This window comes from Staurois parvus, unplaced genomic scaffold (genome assembly GCF_062004578.1).
Source record: "Staurois parvus isolate SC_StPar_1 unplaced genomic scaffold, SC_StPar_1.0 ptg000688l, whole genome shotgun sequence".
In the NCBI taxonomy this organism is placed as follows: Eukaryota; Metazoa; Chordata; class Amphibia; order Anura; family Ranidae; genus Staurois; species Staurois parvus.
The window spans coordinates 94,220-109,888 of record NW_028318484.1 but is presented as its reverse complement, the minus strand read 5'-3'; the positions used below and the strand labels follow the sequence as shown (position 1 = coordinate 109,888).

Here is a 15,669-nt window from a genome sequence, read left to right as displayed (position 1 = left end):
AAAGTGTTACTAAATCCATGACTCTGCATTCACTCTATCTGGTCTCCCACAGTGCACAGAACATGGAAATGCAATTATTTTAGTATATATAAACTGCTAAATACCTTTTCTCATCAGCAGTATATAGCAGTCTTTTGACTAATATCAGTGTTTGGCCAAGTGCTGGTTAAAGCTTGTAGGAGGAGTTTTCATTCTCCTAAGACTGTCCTATGAGGCTGCATTACCCCTAAGCCTCTGTCTGGACAGTGCTGATTGGTCCTGTGAAGATCAAACGCACCCTCCCTGATATAATCAATTTCTGTCTGTAGCCCTGTCTTCAATTATTTTTAACCTCTATATCCAGGAGAAATAATGCTCCAGACACCAAAGTGTACAAGCTAAATCTCTGAAAGTTTAACGCGTGCATGCACTATTATACAAGAGTAGTACAGGAGTTACTAGGCCAAAATGACCAATGAAATATTATACTCTTATCAAAAAAGATAGAAACTACAAATGGTTGATGAGTACCATAGAAGCTGATTCCGTTTACTGAGAGTAGAAACTAGACTCAGGAAATGAGAGAGGAGTTACAAGCGAAATTCAAAACCAAAACTAACTGTTTACAGATCTAGAAAAGGAGGCATTATACAAAATGGATGCCAGTTAAATAAGATATATTTCCTTACACTCCCCCCCCCCTTCCCCAAGAAAAAAACCTCTCTAGCAATACACACCAAACTGAGCATGTGCAGAGTGTCTCCCAGGGTTCTGTGCTATCAGCAAATTGATTGGGGACTGTGGACAAAGGGGAAGGTCAGAGAAGACAGGATCAACCAGCCTTTTTACACAATGCTCCTCTGATTAACACCTTAGGTTCCACATTGAGTATAACAGGCATGCTTTACTGCATATACTGGCTGATTTTACTGTTGTGGGTTTGGTAACATTTTAAATGTAACACAGTAATATAAAATCTCAAAAATCACACAAAATGTATTCTTCACACAAACATAAATCACAAACATCTACAAAGTCCTAGGATATTACCCTTGAAATGAACAAAATGTATTACAAATAGTCTTCATGGGAACATGATTGGTGTTGTAATGGAATGATCACAAACAACCAATATTATCTATCAATTAATCCAAAAGTCACATTCAAAAAAATAATTCAGTAGGTTGTTACATAATAATATTTTGTTTGATATACAATAGCTAAGTTCAAGTACAAAATAAATACCCAGAGTTAAAAACTACAGATGGTTGAGGTTCACTAAGGTCATTGGTACAAGCACATCAGTTTGGGACCAGTGTAGCTGATCTGCCACTCCTTCCAGTGCTCCTATCATACTCGCTCCATTACTGTAAGCCGGCTGGTGGCTGCTGATCACTGTGGAGCCCTTCTCTTCCCATTCATTAGTGGAGGAAGGTAATGTCTGACTCTGTGTCTGAGTGAGTGTGATCCAGCTGGCTGGCCATCCATCACAAGTACAATGAGGCAGTGAGTGATGACATCATCACGATCCCACGGCCTGCTCGTCTAGTCAGTGTTGGTGGTGTGTTGTATTGGATCTGTCACTGTGTGGAATCGCTCAGTTTAGGTGTTCTCTCTGTGTGTTGGCTGGACTGGGCTGCCTGCTGTCACAGCGTTTTATCTCCCCCCATTGCCTGGGGAATTCCAGCCTGGAATCTGTCAGAGTGTGGATCCATCATCCTCCACTCACTGCAGCTGTCACTCTGTCCCTGCCAGCCACAGATACAGTCTGTCCTTGACACTGATTTTCTCTTTAATATTGGTGCTGGTGGCATCTTATGGTACTTATTTTTGCAAATTAAAAGCAATTTCATGTTTTGTTCATTTAATATTTTCTACTGGTCCTGCCTAGTGCACAAATTAGTGTAGCACCGGCCCTGTGTACATGTACACCAAATATTTTTTTTTTAAATTGTTTATGCTTTTTTTTTTTTTCTACAAAGGCAGCAGCTAAAATGATTAGGTTACTGTTTTCTGAGATATGTCACAAGGAAAAAGAGAGGTATCAAGTGACAATAAAGATTAATTTCATATGATAAGCAATAAGACATACAGCACATAATGTTGTCATTCTCTTCTTACTACCTGAATACACAATTCTTTTAAAGGATAAGTTTACCTTTGTTAAAAAAAAAAAAGTAATAAGTGCACATCTATCTGCAGGTAAAAAAATGTGAATTATTTTTTTTGCTAGCTGCTTGCAAAACATTTCACCTATGATCAGCAGATCACGGGTGCAATCGCAGGCTCCTGCAGACTGTCAGTGTATCTGTCTGCTCATACCTTGTACAGGCAGGCAGTTACTGAATGACAGGAAGCATCAATTAACTACTTGGAGCACTCACCAGTGCCGCGGTAGTTCATTGAGAACTACAAGCAGCCAGTTGCCAAGGCTGTCGGAACTTGGAGTTCTCCCATTCACAGAACTTTGTGAATGAATGACATGGCCGAGTGGACAGAGCTCTGCATGGCCAGACTTTTTTAAAATTGTGAGCAGGTACAAGGAGAGGATCCCTGACCTGCTGTCACAACGGGGGATCTGGGGTTGCAGGGGGTGCTGCAACTTTAACATGTTACATGCAGCATGTTATAAATGGGGAACTTATCTTTTAAATCAAATGGTACATCATTACAAAGCTCTGTGAAGAGAGAAAAGACCTAAACAGTAGAAGAACTACATGTTTGTGGGCTACGTAAAAAGAGTCTCCACCTTCATTCTGAATGTAAGCATGCATTTCCCCTTTTCTGTACCATACCAAGTCATATGCTTTTCAGGGGGCTTATGGTTGAATCTAGAAGCCCCCTTTATAGTAATAGAGTGACCATTTTTCCACCTCCTAACAGTGGAGAGAGCAAAGGCATGCATTAGTGACCCCTACCCATTCCCATGTAAAAGGTAAAAAGCAAAAATAAAAAAAATGCCATGAATGTGAATTAAAAGTCCTTTCAGGAACACACAAACGCCTATTTACCGGCATTTAAAATAAAGCTTGTTCATGTAACCAGAAGGAGATCTAGCGTCAATCATGGCATCCAGCAATCTACACATTAATCACGTTTTCTAGCAATCTAATTGATACCAATCACAATGTACATGCTGCTCTCCCATCACTAAATGACAGATTCACAGCTGTGGTCATTTAAAATTACTGCAAGGGATCCCAAGTAACATCACTGACCAAATCTGGTTATTGATATCACTAGGAATTCCTGGTCATATTACTGCAGCCAGCAATCTGTAATTTTGCAATGGGAGAATGACCTGTGCATATCAGCAGGCAATGGCTTATCGTGATAATAGTACTGCTTTTGGAACAGCTGCAGTCAGGAAAATCAGTATCAAGTCCCTACCTCCCTTCTCACCCTAGGGGTGGACCTTCAGATGTAAACAAAGCCTATGATAGCCTGCCTAGATCACTGGTTGTCCAGGGAATCCTGGTCAATCAGTGGCTTAGCTGTCAAATAGGTGGCCAGTTATGGCTTTAGTGAAAAATAAGCAGAAAATACTCCAGCACAAATACTTATCCCATTAACCTCCTTTAAGGAGTATGTGTATTGTGGCTGACACTATAGAGGGGATTTACTAATACTGGAGTACTCAGAATCTGGTGCAGCTGTGCATGGTAGCCTATCTGCTCCTAACTTCGGATTGTTTAGTTAGGCTTTGGCAATAAAACCTGGAAGTTGCTTGGTTTCTATGCACAATTCAGTTTTAGTAAATAACCCCCGTAAGTGTTCTCACAGTCTACTACAGTAAATATAAATTCAAAAACAGTGCCGTGCAGTATATTTATATTTTAGAATACAAAAATGCTACCAATAAACATAAATCACACTGCAAATCACCCCTTGTGTAAAGTATATAATGTGGCCATAAATCACAATTCATATTCACGTTTACTGTTCAGTTCTTCTCTGGGGTGAAGTCACAATGTGATGCTCAATTTGCATGCAATTTGTGTGCCTATACACGGTGCAATCCCATCACCACCACAATTCTGCACTCACCTAATTTATTTAGCCCAAACTCAATCGGGTCTATTGCTCTTTCCTCTTTAAATGGGGTCTGTATGTCCCAACTGGTATCTCCATCAACTCTAGAAACCCAGTCCGCCTCCATCCCCCGTTCACCCCCAAAAAAATTATACTAAAAGTGTTCACTATATTCCCACCTTTATTTTTGTTTAATATGTACTTCTCACATAGACTTGTGCACTAATATTGGGAACGCCAGAGAACTCAGCATGTGTTTAAGATTACAACCTGTTGCTACCTCTCCAAGATGCCGTTCCACTCACCTCCGGTTTCTGTGTGATGCCATGAGCTTCTTCCTACAAGTTACGTCACTCGATCACGTAACTTTTACTTTTATGGGCACATGGCTACTTTGCACAAGGGGTGATTTGCAGTATGATTTATGTTTATTGGTATCATTTTTTTATTATAACATATAGAAATATTGCACGGCACAGGTTTTTAATTTATTATTATGGCGTTATTTTCCTCTGAAGGCCCATCCCTAAGCTTAGGAACATTATGAAGGAACCAGATCGCATAATTATGGTTGATGGCAAAATGGTGGCTGGACAGGAAGTACTTTGGTGATCCTCAGGATCACCACAGATCCTGTGGAAGCCCCCATACAGGGTTGTGGCAGTCTTCCAGAACAGAACAGCCCTCCCAAATTCAGTCACCGTTGATATCAATAGTGTTTAGATTCAGGCAGGGGCGGACTGACAACTCATGGGGCCCCCAGAACAGAACAGCCCTCCCAAATTCAGTCACCATTGATGTCAAGTGTTTAGATTCGGGCAGGGGCGGACTGACAACTCATGGGGCCCCCAGAACAGAACAGAACAGAACAGCCCTCCCAAATTCAGTCATCGTTGATGTCAATAGTGTTTAGATTCGGGCAGGGGAGGACTGACAACTCATGGGGCCCCTGTGTCCTCACCCACACTCAAACCACACCCAAAAAAGGCTATGAAAAGGTACCAGGGGCATCTCATGGGGCCCCCTACTGAACCCGAGCCCTCAGGCAGTGCCCTAGTTCCCAAATGGTCAGTCCGCCCCTGGATTCGGGTTTAGGATTTGCTGATTTTTGGCCTGTTTGGACAAACTGCTGACAAATCGTACACACGTGTTTGAGCAATATAATTTACAACTGCAGGCTTCAATCAAAAGGGAGCAGAATTATAAAGGCAAGGCATTTACAGCATTTTCTGCACACGGATTTTAGCCTTTATAACAAAACTTCAACTGGGCTTTAATTATTTAAAAACTATCTTTAGTAGATGTGAAGGTAAACTTTTCCTTATACTTGCACCAATATTTGCTTTGTCTTTCCAGTGCTCTGTGAATCCATGCTTTCCCCGTGTCCGCTGTGTCAACACATCTCCTGGATTCCACTGTGATCCATGTCCTATTGGTTACATAGGGAAGAGGGTAGAAGGAGTTGGCTTGGAGTTTGCTAGAGCAAATAAGCAGGTAATTATTGCTGAAGATTTTACAGAAATATATATTCCTCATAATATACATGTGCTGTAGGCCACAGGGGAGCTCCATAATCATATGAATTTGACTACACAATACATAGTTGTTAAAGGTATTGAAGTAATGCTAATTTGTTTGAATTATATCATTATAATATCTAGCACAGGAAATAAAAGGCTGTTCAGATACATTAAAAAAAGAGACTACACTTGTGCATATCATTGGAATTTACAAAGCCCAGTGAGCACTATTAAAATTAATGAACTAGCACCAATGATGACTCATTAATGGCACAGAGCAAAATGTGCATTTTCTGAAGCATTTATATTCATCTTAAAAATAGGCCTGTTTAGGGTTTAGCAGCTCACAGTAACACATGTATATAATATTTATATTAAAATATATTTACTGTGATAATATTGTGTATATTTTTAAAACCGTGATGAGCATCTAAATTGAAATAACATAAAACTGTCCCTGCCAGTGCTGTCTGCCTCTCTCCACAAACCCCTGTCTGTTTGTGAAAACAAAACATTTGGAGATTACAGTATATTTTGTTTGTGTGCATTAAATTAGAATGTATATTTTATGAAAATATAGATTTGATAAGCCGTTGTGCAAAATACGATTCCACATAAAAAAAATTGCAACTACCATCATTTTATTCTACAGGTCCTTTATTTTCAGAAAATATATAAATTATTTTGGGGGTTCTAGGTATATTTTATGTAAGAAACTTGCATTTTAGAATGTGTGTAAGAAAAAAAAAGGAAATAGTGGTCTGGCAGTAAATAGGTTATTGTGATAATCCAAATTCAGGGGTGCCCTTGTAAAACAGTGTTGTATGAACGATCTAGACCACAGATGGTATAGATAACCATGGAAAACTTTCCTCATACAGTACATTCACAATACCAGTATCCTGCAGGTATAGATAAATTGCCGCGCTAAATCAAATTACATCAAGTGACATGAACCCAATCCTGTGTAAATAGCGCAATATAGCCAAGGAAAAAATAATGCATATATAAATATATATGTAAAAAAATTATATAAAAAAATTAAAGTCGCAGTGATATTGTGCAACATAATTGAAAAAAAAAAGTCCTTGTGCATCCGCACATCTTCCAAACACCACTGTGCATGGCCAGGGCTGTGGATAAGGGGGTACCACCAGTCCTCCTGTATGGGGCCCAGGTCAGCAGGGAGGCCCAGGCAGCTGGGTGAATCAAATGTAGACAGGGGGGGTGATCGGCACAGCAGGGGGCAATTACTGGATCCGATCCCCTGTATGGTTCTCTCTGCAGCAGCTGAAAGCAAGAGAAGAAGCCAACTTTCAGCTGCTGCAGAGAGAGAGCCATACAGGGGATTGGTAATTGCCTACCCACCACACCCATGACCCTCCCCGTGTACCATACATTTCCCTCTGCTGCCAATGCCCCCCCCAGTGCTACCGGCCCCCCTCCTCTCCTTCCCACCAGCAGCTGAAAGCACACAATAGGATTCCTCAGAATGGAGAGTGGGGGAAGGGTCCTGTATATAAGTCACATTTACCAGCCTCTTCCTTTCTTGAATGAACACAGTGAGTGATGGATACTGATCACTCACTGTGTTCATTCATAACTGATGCATTGTAAACTGTATTTTTTTTCTCTTTTTTAGGCTGTCAGGTTGTATGTATGGGGCCCCGTGTTTTCTAACAGCAGCCCTGTGCATGGCCACTATAGATTTCAAGGAGTCTTACCAGAGCATATGGACTCTTTCCTTTCGACAGTGTATTGTTCATGACATTTCTATAGGATGTAATATTCTATTGATATTGAGGAGAGGTTTGGAGGAGATTTGAAACAGGATGTTCACTTCTGATGGCCTTACTTGGAGATGCTGTGGAGTTGCGAGATTCATTTCAGATTATTTAAATTAATGCCTTTCTGATCCTTTTCTGCCCAAAAGAGTTCACATGCTCTTGTAAAAGTCCTTGAAATCTATAGTGGCGGTGCACTTTGGTGTTTGGAACATATGCAGATGCACGAGGACTTTTTTTTATTACATAGCACAATATCACTTGGACTTCAATTTTTTCATATTTTTTACATATATATATATATTTATTTATAAATGCACTGTTTTTTCCTTAGCTATATTGTGTTATTTATACAGGATTGAGTTCATGGCACTTTATGTAATTTGATTTAGCGCAGCAATTTACGTATACTAAGTTGTACACAATTTATCTAATTGTTTCTGCCAGCTGCTTTCTCTGACCTACTAGCGTGATTTCTGTAATTATAGAATTCTGCACGTATATTGCCTACATCTTGGATACAATTAAAACAGAAGTAGTTGATGACACATAAGCCTAAACTAAAATATACAGTATTTACATCATATACTTACAGTATGTTGTAAATATATGGCAAAAAAACATACATGTTAAACATGAATTTGATTTCTAAAGATGTGATTATTCACATCATAAATGTAACAGTAATTATGTAAATATAAATCATCAAAATCATAACAGATTTCAAAAGAAATAAATCACTGTTATTCTCATAAATATTATTCAAGCTTTCAAAAATAAATGAGAAAATCAATGCCTAAGACAAACGATTAAGGTGAAAAATCTATGTGCCTGCTGCCTAATAGAAGAATTTTATGTTAATTTACACATATATTTGAGCAATTCCTAAGTAATGCAAGATGCATGACCCTTCATAAATTATATGTATGTATGTATATATATATATATATATATATATATATATATATATATAGTTAGATAGATTTTATTTATCAACGGTTTGTGGCTTACACTCCCCATTGGTAAACCACTCTTTCTTTACTATTTTAGATTTGTATTTCCATATGATTTTTGTATTTTTTTTTGCAGGTTGGTCAATATTCTTAAGCAGTTAATTCATTTAGGAATTTGAGATTTTACCCGCAGGTTAAAAAACTGCTAAGACATAGCGATTTAAAACAAAGCCAATTAGAGATATTTTGGCCATAAGTCTGACCTGACTTTTCATTTCAAAACAATAACTGCATCACAATTTTATATGAACTCTATTATGCTCTGCATGCTCCTTAAATGTGGTATATAGGAGCTTTTACTCTAAGGGTTCCTTTACAAAAGCAAAAAGGCTGTACAGTTTGCAAGGGAATTTTCCCTTAGCTTAGTGCATGACGTGAAGTTTTGTTGATTTCCATCATCCAATCATGTGCAAACATAAATACTGTTTTATTTTCCTGGCAGATGATTGGGTATTTTTTACATCACTTTAAGCTAAAGGAAAACTCCCTTGCACATAAAAAATTTCCGTGCAAAGTGTACATCATATTTACCTTTAGTAAATAAACCCTAAATGTATAAAATAGCTAACTTAAAACAACTTTAAGCAACACACAGCATGTAAGTGTAAGAAGCAAATATGGCTTCCTTGTCCTTTATCTTATATTATCTGAAATAGGATTTATTAGTGTTCCAAGAAAAAAAGGAACCATAATTGTCCAGAGGGGTATTTAGGCTCTCTGCTAGAGTGGCATGGACATAAGTGAGAAAAGCATACTATCATTCTTTCATCCCAGATTTCCACCAGCTTCTTATTTCAACAATCCCACTGATTTAAAAAATGTTAAACATTTACAGTATATTTTGACCCCAATTCATCTCAGTAAACTCCCTTACCCGATTTCCCTTTGCTATGCCTTAGCTGCAATTAAAGTACAATAATTTTGTAGGCATTTCTTATTTCAGCTTGTGTTCTTACCCATCTATGCCATTGCTACACAACCTACTTCTAAGAAGAATCTCACCACCTCATATGCATTTCTTGTATATATATATATATATATATATATATATATATATATATTGAAGGAAATAAGTATTTGATCCCCTGCTGATTTTGAATGTTTGCCCACTCACAAAGAATTGATCAGTCTAAAAATCGAATGGTAGGTGTATTGTAATACTGAGAGACAGAATAGCAACAAAAAATTCAAAAGAAATGCATGTCTAACAAATTATGCACTGATTTGCATGTTCATGAGGGAAATAAGTATTTGATCCCCTATCATTCAGCAGGATTGCTGGCTACCAGGTGTCTTTCATACAGGTAACAAGCTGAGATTAGAAGCAGTCTCTTAAAGGGAGTGCTGCTAATTTCATTTTGTTATCTGTATAAAAGACACCTGTCCACAGGAGCAATCAAACAATCAGATTCCAAACTCTCCACCATGGCAAAGACAAAAGAGCTGTCCAAGGATGTCAGGCACAAGATTGTAGACCTATACAAGGTTGGACTGGGCTACCAAACTATCGCCAAGCAACTTGGTGAGAAGGTGACAACAGTTGGGGCAATCATTCACAAATGGAAGAAACCCAAAACAACTGTCAGTCTCCCTAGGTCTGGTGCACCATGCAAGATCTCACCTCATGGAGTGTCAATGATCATGAGAACAGTGAGGAATCATCCCAGAACTACACGTGAGGATCTTGTCAATGATCTCCAGGCAGCTGGGACCACAGTCACCAAGAAAACAATTGGTAACACACTACGCCGACAAGGATTGAAATCGTGCAGTGCCCGCAAGGTCCCTCTGCTCAAGAAAGCACATGTACAGGCCCGTCTGAAGTTTTCCACTGAACATCTGAATGATGCAGAGAGGAGGACTGGTTGAAAGTGTTGTGGTCAGATGAAACGTCTGACCTCTGTGATTGCCAACAAGGGATTTGCCACCAAGTACTAAGTCATGTTTTGTGAAGGGGATCAAATACTTATTTCCCTCATGAACATGCAAATCAGGGCATAATTTGTTAGACATGCATTTCTTTTGAATTTTTTGTTGCTATTCTGTCTCAGTGTTACAATACACCTACCAGTCGATTTGTAGACTGATCATTTCTTTGTTAGTGGGCAAACATTCAAAATCAGCAGGGGATCAAATACTTATTTCCTTCACTATATATATATATACATACACACAGTTGTGTTCAAAATAATAGCAGTGTGTTGAAAAAAAGTGAATAAAGCTCAAAATCCTTCTAATAGCTTTTATATCCATACACACAAATGCATTGGGAACACCAGTGGTGTATTTTGGTTTTGTCCTGTGTAAGATCCACCCCTTCATCTGTAAAGCCCACTCCTTCCTATTTAAGTCCCACCTCTTCCTATTAGAGCTCCGCCCACTGACAATGATGGGGCACTATTCCTCCCGCTGACACCAACAATGGGGCACTATTCCTCCCACTGACACCAACAATGGGGCACTATTCCTCCCACTGATACCAACGATGGGGTACTATTACTTCCACAATGACACCAGTGATGGGGCACTATTCCTCCCACACTGACACCAATGATAGGGCACTATTCCTCCCACACTGGCACTAATGATGGAGCACTTCCTCCTACTGACACCAATGATGGGGCACTATTCCTCCCGCTGACACCAACAATGGGGCACTATTCCGCCCACTGACATCAATGATGGAGTACTATTACTTCCACACTGACACCAGTGATGGGGCACTATTCCTCCCACACTGGCACTAATGATGGAGCACTTCCTCCCACTGATACCAATGATGGGGCACTATTACTTCCATACTGACACCAACGATGGGGTACTATTACTTTCACACTGAAACCAATGATGGGGCACTATTCCTACCACACTGGCACTGATGGGGCACTATTCCTCCCATTGACACCAATCAGAGAGAGAGAGAGGAGGGAGAGAGGAGAGAGAGGGAGAGAGGGGGGGAGAGAGGAGGGAGAGAGCGAGGGGGGAGGGGGAGAGAGATGAGAGAGGAGGAAGGAAGAGAGAAGAGAGGGAAGAGGGAGAGAGGAGAAGAGAGAGGGGAGAGAGAGGGGGGAGGGAAGGAGAGGGAGAGAGATGGGAGAGGAGGGAGGGAGAAAGAGAGGAGGGGAGGGGGGAGGGGTGGAGAGAGATGAGAGAGGAGGAAGGAAGAGAGAAGAGAGGGAAGAGGGAGAGAGGAGAAGAGAGAGGGGAGATAGAGAAGGGAGAGAGAGGGGGGAGGGAAGGAGAGGGAGAGAGAGGGGGAGGGAAGGAGAGAGAGAGAGAGATGGGAGAGGAGGGAGGGAGAAAGAGAGGAGGGAGGGGGAGAGGGGGGGGGGAGGGGAGAAAGATGAGAGGGGGGGAGAGGGGAGAAAGATGAGAGGAGAGAGAGAGGGGAGAGGGGAGAGGAGAGAGATGGGAGGGAGAGAGAAGGGAAAGAGAGAGAGGAGAGATGAATAGGGAGAAAGAGGGAGAGAGTGGGGGAAGAGAGAGAGGGGAAGAGAGAGAGAGGGAGAGACAGGGGGGGAAGAGAGGAGAAGATAGGGGGGAGAGAGAAGAGAGGGGGGGAGAGGGGGGAGGAGGCAGAGAGAGAGGAGGAGGGAGAGGAGGAGGGAGAGGAGAGAGAGAGAGGGGGGAGGGGGGGGGGAGAGGGAGAGGGAAATAGGGGGGAAGAGAGAGAGAGAGGGGAGAGAGAGGAAGAGAGAAGGGAGCATACAGTAGCTGACATATGCAGGAGATGGATAGGGGAGGTGACTGGTGGCACATAGAGCAAACGAGAAATGCACGGTCCTCTATGTGCCGCCCGGCCCCCTCTCCAGCCGGCTCCATGGCTGACAGGTTCTCTGTCTCCTCACCCATCCTAACCGCCGTGCACAAACACGAGCCCACCCTAGCACGCCCCCCTGGCCAAGCACAGCCCTTTGCAGCGACAGCACTGGTCCCTTCTGCCTGGGGGCGGTGCCGCCCCCCTGAAAAATGCTGCCCAAGGCAGATGCCTTGTTTGCCTCATGGCAGATACGCCCTTGGGGAACACTACACATTTTATTCCAAATCAAAACATGAAGAAAAATATATCAAAATTTGAGTTGTTCCTCTAAAAAATTTGAAGAAAAGTGAATATTAGACTGTTCAAAAATATAGCAGTGTTTGTACTCTTCTTTATAAACTCAAACATTCACTATGTAAACTGAAAAATGTTTGAAGATTTTGCTTTCCTTTGAATCAATTAATATTTAGTTGTATAAGCACTGTTTCTGAGAACTGCTGTACATCTGTGTTGCATGGAGTCAACCAACTTCCGTCACCTGTGAAGAGGTATTCCAGCCCAGGATGATTGGACTACATTCCACAGTTCTCTATTTCTTGGTTTTGCCTCAGAAACTGCATTTTTTATGGCACCCCACAAGTTTTCTATTGGATTAAGATCCGGGGATTGGGCCGGTCACTCCATAACGTCAATCTTGTTGGTCTGGAAGCAAGATGTTGCACATTTACTGGTGTGTTTGGGGTTGTTGTCTTGTTGGAACACCCATTTCAAGGGCATTTCCTCTTCAGCATAAGGCAGCATGACCTCTTCAAGTATTCTGATGTATTCAAACTGATCCATGATCCCTGGTATGCAATAAATAGGCCCAACACCGTAGTATGAGAAACATCCCCATATCATCATGCTTGCAAAACCATGCTTCACTGTCTTCACAGTGTACTTTGGCTTGAATTCAGTGTTTGGAGGTCGTCTGACAAACTGTCTCCGGCCACTAGACCCAAAAAGAACAATCTTACTTTCATCAGTCCACAAAATGTTGCGCCATTTCTCTTTAGGCCAGTCAATATGCTCTTTGGCAAATTGTAACCTCTTCAGCACATCTTTTTTTCAACAGTGGGACTTTGTGGGGGCTTCTTGCAGATAGCTTGGCTTCACATAGGTGTCTTCTAATTGTAACAGTACTCACAGGTAACTTTAGACCTTCTTTGATCTTCCTGGAGCTGATTGTTGGCTGAGTCCTTGCCATTTTGGCTATTCTTCTATCCATTCGAATGGTAGTTTTTAGCTTTCTTCCACGTCTTTCGGGTTTTGGTTGCCATTTTAAAGCATTTGCGATAATTTTAGCTGAGCAGCCTATCATTTTCTGCACTTCTTTATGTTTTCCCCTCTCCAATCAACTTTTTAATCAAGGTACGCTGTTCTTCTGAACAATGTCTGGAACAACCCATTTTCCTTTAGAATTTCAGAGAGAAATGCACTGTAACCAGCATGTACAACATTTGCTGCCTTCCTTCCTTAACCATTAGCCGCCCGGCCAATGGCCGTTTGGCGGCTTCAGATGTGCCTCTTCATTCCGGGTGCACGCCATTTGGCGTGCTCCCGCACATGCGCCGTTTGCGGTAATGCAGAGCGGCGCAGCAGAGGGATCTGTCACGGGCCGTGACCAATCACAGCAGGTCACATGACAGTTGTATACAATGGATGGCTTCATTCATGATGCCATCCATTGTATACTAGTGCCTAGCTGTGAATGGTCACAGCTAATCACATGCACATGTCATGTGATTAGCTGTGACCAAATCACAGCTAAGCACAAAAAAAAAAAAAAAAGCTGAATGAATCGATTTCATTCAGGTAAATGCTTGCTTATAGCAAAGTAATTCTTTGCTATAAGCAAATTGTGTAAAAAAAAAAAATACTGATCACTTCCCCAAAGTAGTACAGTGTTACTATGGTAACATTGTACTACTTTGGTCATAGTAAAATATGAAAAAAAATCTTTAAAAAAAAAAAAAATGTAATAAAAAATTAAATATAATTAAAAAAAAAAAAAATATATATATATATATTTTTTTTTTCATACTGTCACCAGTCAGTGTCCCTGTTAACCGCCATGCCAGTTATATGATGATGCTGTTCTGCACTGGTGACAGTATGTAAAAAAAAAAAATAGTGAAAATAATTTTTTTAATTTTTTCATTTTCCGAAAAATTATGACATAAAAATACAACTTCAAAAAACTCGCTATGCCTCTTATGAAGTACGTTGGAATGTCTACTCTGCAAAAAGGGGTCATTTGTGGGATATCTGTACTGTTCTGACATTCTTGGACCTCAAGAAATTAGATTGGCTGTCAGTACTTCAGGATTGATCAATATTCAGATCTATACCATAGTTTGTGAACTCTATAACTTTCCTACAAACTAAAAAATACATCCTAATTTGGGTTATTTTCACCAAAGACATGTAGCAGAATACATCTCGGCCTAAATTTATGAAGAACAATTATTTATTTGTAAACTTTTATAACAGAAACAAAGAAAAATTTGTTTTTTTTTCAAAATTTTTGGTCTTTTTTTGTTAATTTAGCAAAAAATAAAAACCCCAGCGGTGATTAAATACCACCAAAAGAAAGCTCTAGTTGTGTGAAGAAAATGATAAAATTTTAGTTTGGGTACAGTGTTGTATGACCGCGCAATTGTCATTCAAAGTGTGAGAGCGCTGAAACCTGAAAAATGGCCTGGGCAGGAAGGTGTAAAATTGCACGGTATTGAAATGGTTAAATAAGGGCAATAATTGCCACCTGTTTTTCAAAGAATGAATGACCTCACTAATAGAACTCCACACTGCTATTATTTTGAACATGCCCCTTTCAATTAGTGATTCAATTACACAGAATCAGCAGCATGCACGTCATGACTGTTGGGTCTGTTGGATTTCTATTACTCTACTACACCTGCTAGTAAATTATTTGCCATGTAGAAATATCATTTCTACCAAAACAGTAATTGATCAGGTTAGTGATGTCTGACTGCTATTATTCTGAACACAACTTTTTTTCTGTTTTTTTTTTTTTAATTTGCTTATGCATGATTACTTTACCTGCATTAATCGGTTCATTTATTCACTCAATAGACACATACTGTAAGGTATCTGACGCCCCTGTGATAGGTGCATAGAAACAATGCTTAAGGCTAAAATTCTTTCTTGTATCAGATGTGCAGTAATTGTGCGAGGTAAGGAGCATGTGGGACTGAGTAGAGCAGATTCTTCCTAGGAATCAATATTGAGTCATTAATAACATCAGTGTCTAGCTTTGAAAGGCAAGAGAATGTAAAATGAAAAGCTTGAGGCCAGTAGCTTTTGGCACATAAATATTTTACTGAGAACTGAATTTTTCCCTGAAGAACACAAAGTCTAGATATGCAGTTAACAGTACTTGATTCCATGAATGTGTGGGCAGTAAATGCACTTATAACTTTGGAGAACAACCTGAAGGGAACTTTGATGACAAATGAGCAGAAAATGATAAGCAAATCATCCAACACTTCATAAACATACCCCATACATGAAACTTACCC

The 15,669-nt window shown here is 40.3% G+C and overlaps 1 protein-coding gene across 2 annotated transcripts in view; it reads left to right on the top strand.

Moving 5' to 3' along the window:
* Nucleotides 1–15,669, top strand: part of COMP (cartilage oligomeric matrix protein) — a 132,635-nt gene that overhangs the window by 40,051 nt on the left and 76,915 nt on the right. For both annotated transcript variants that reach the window (XM_089652604.1, XM_089652605.1), the window contains exon 5: nt 5,368–5,505. In XM_089652604.1, coding sequence (XP_089508730.1) covers nt 5,368–5,505 — 138 coding nt within the window. The remainder of the gene's footprint in view (nt 1–5,367; nt 5,506–15,669) is intronic.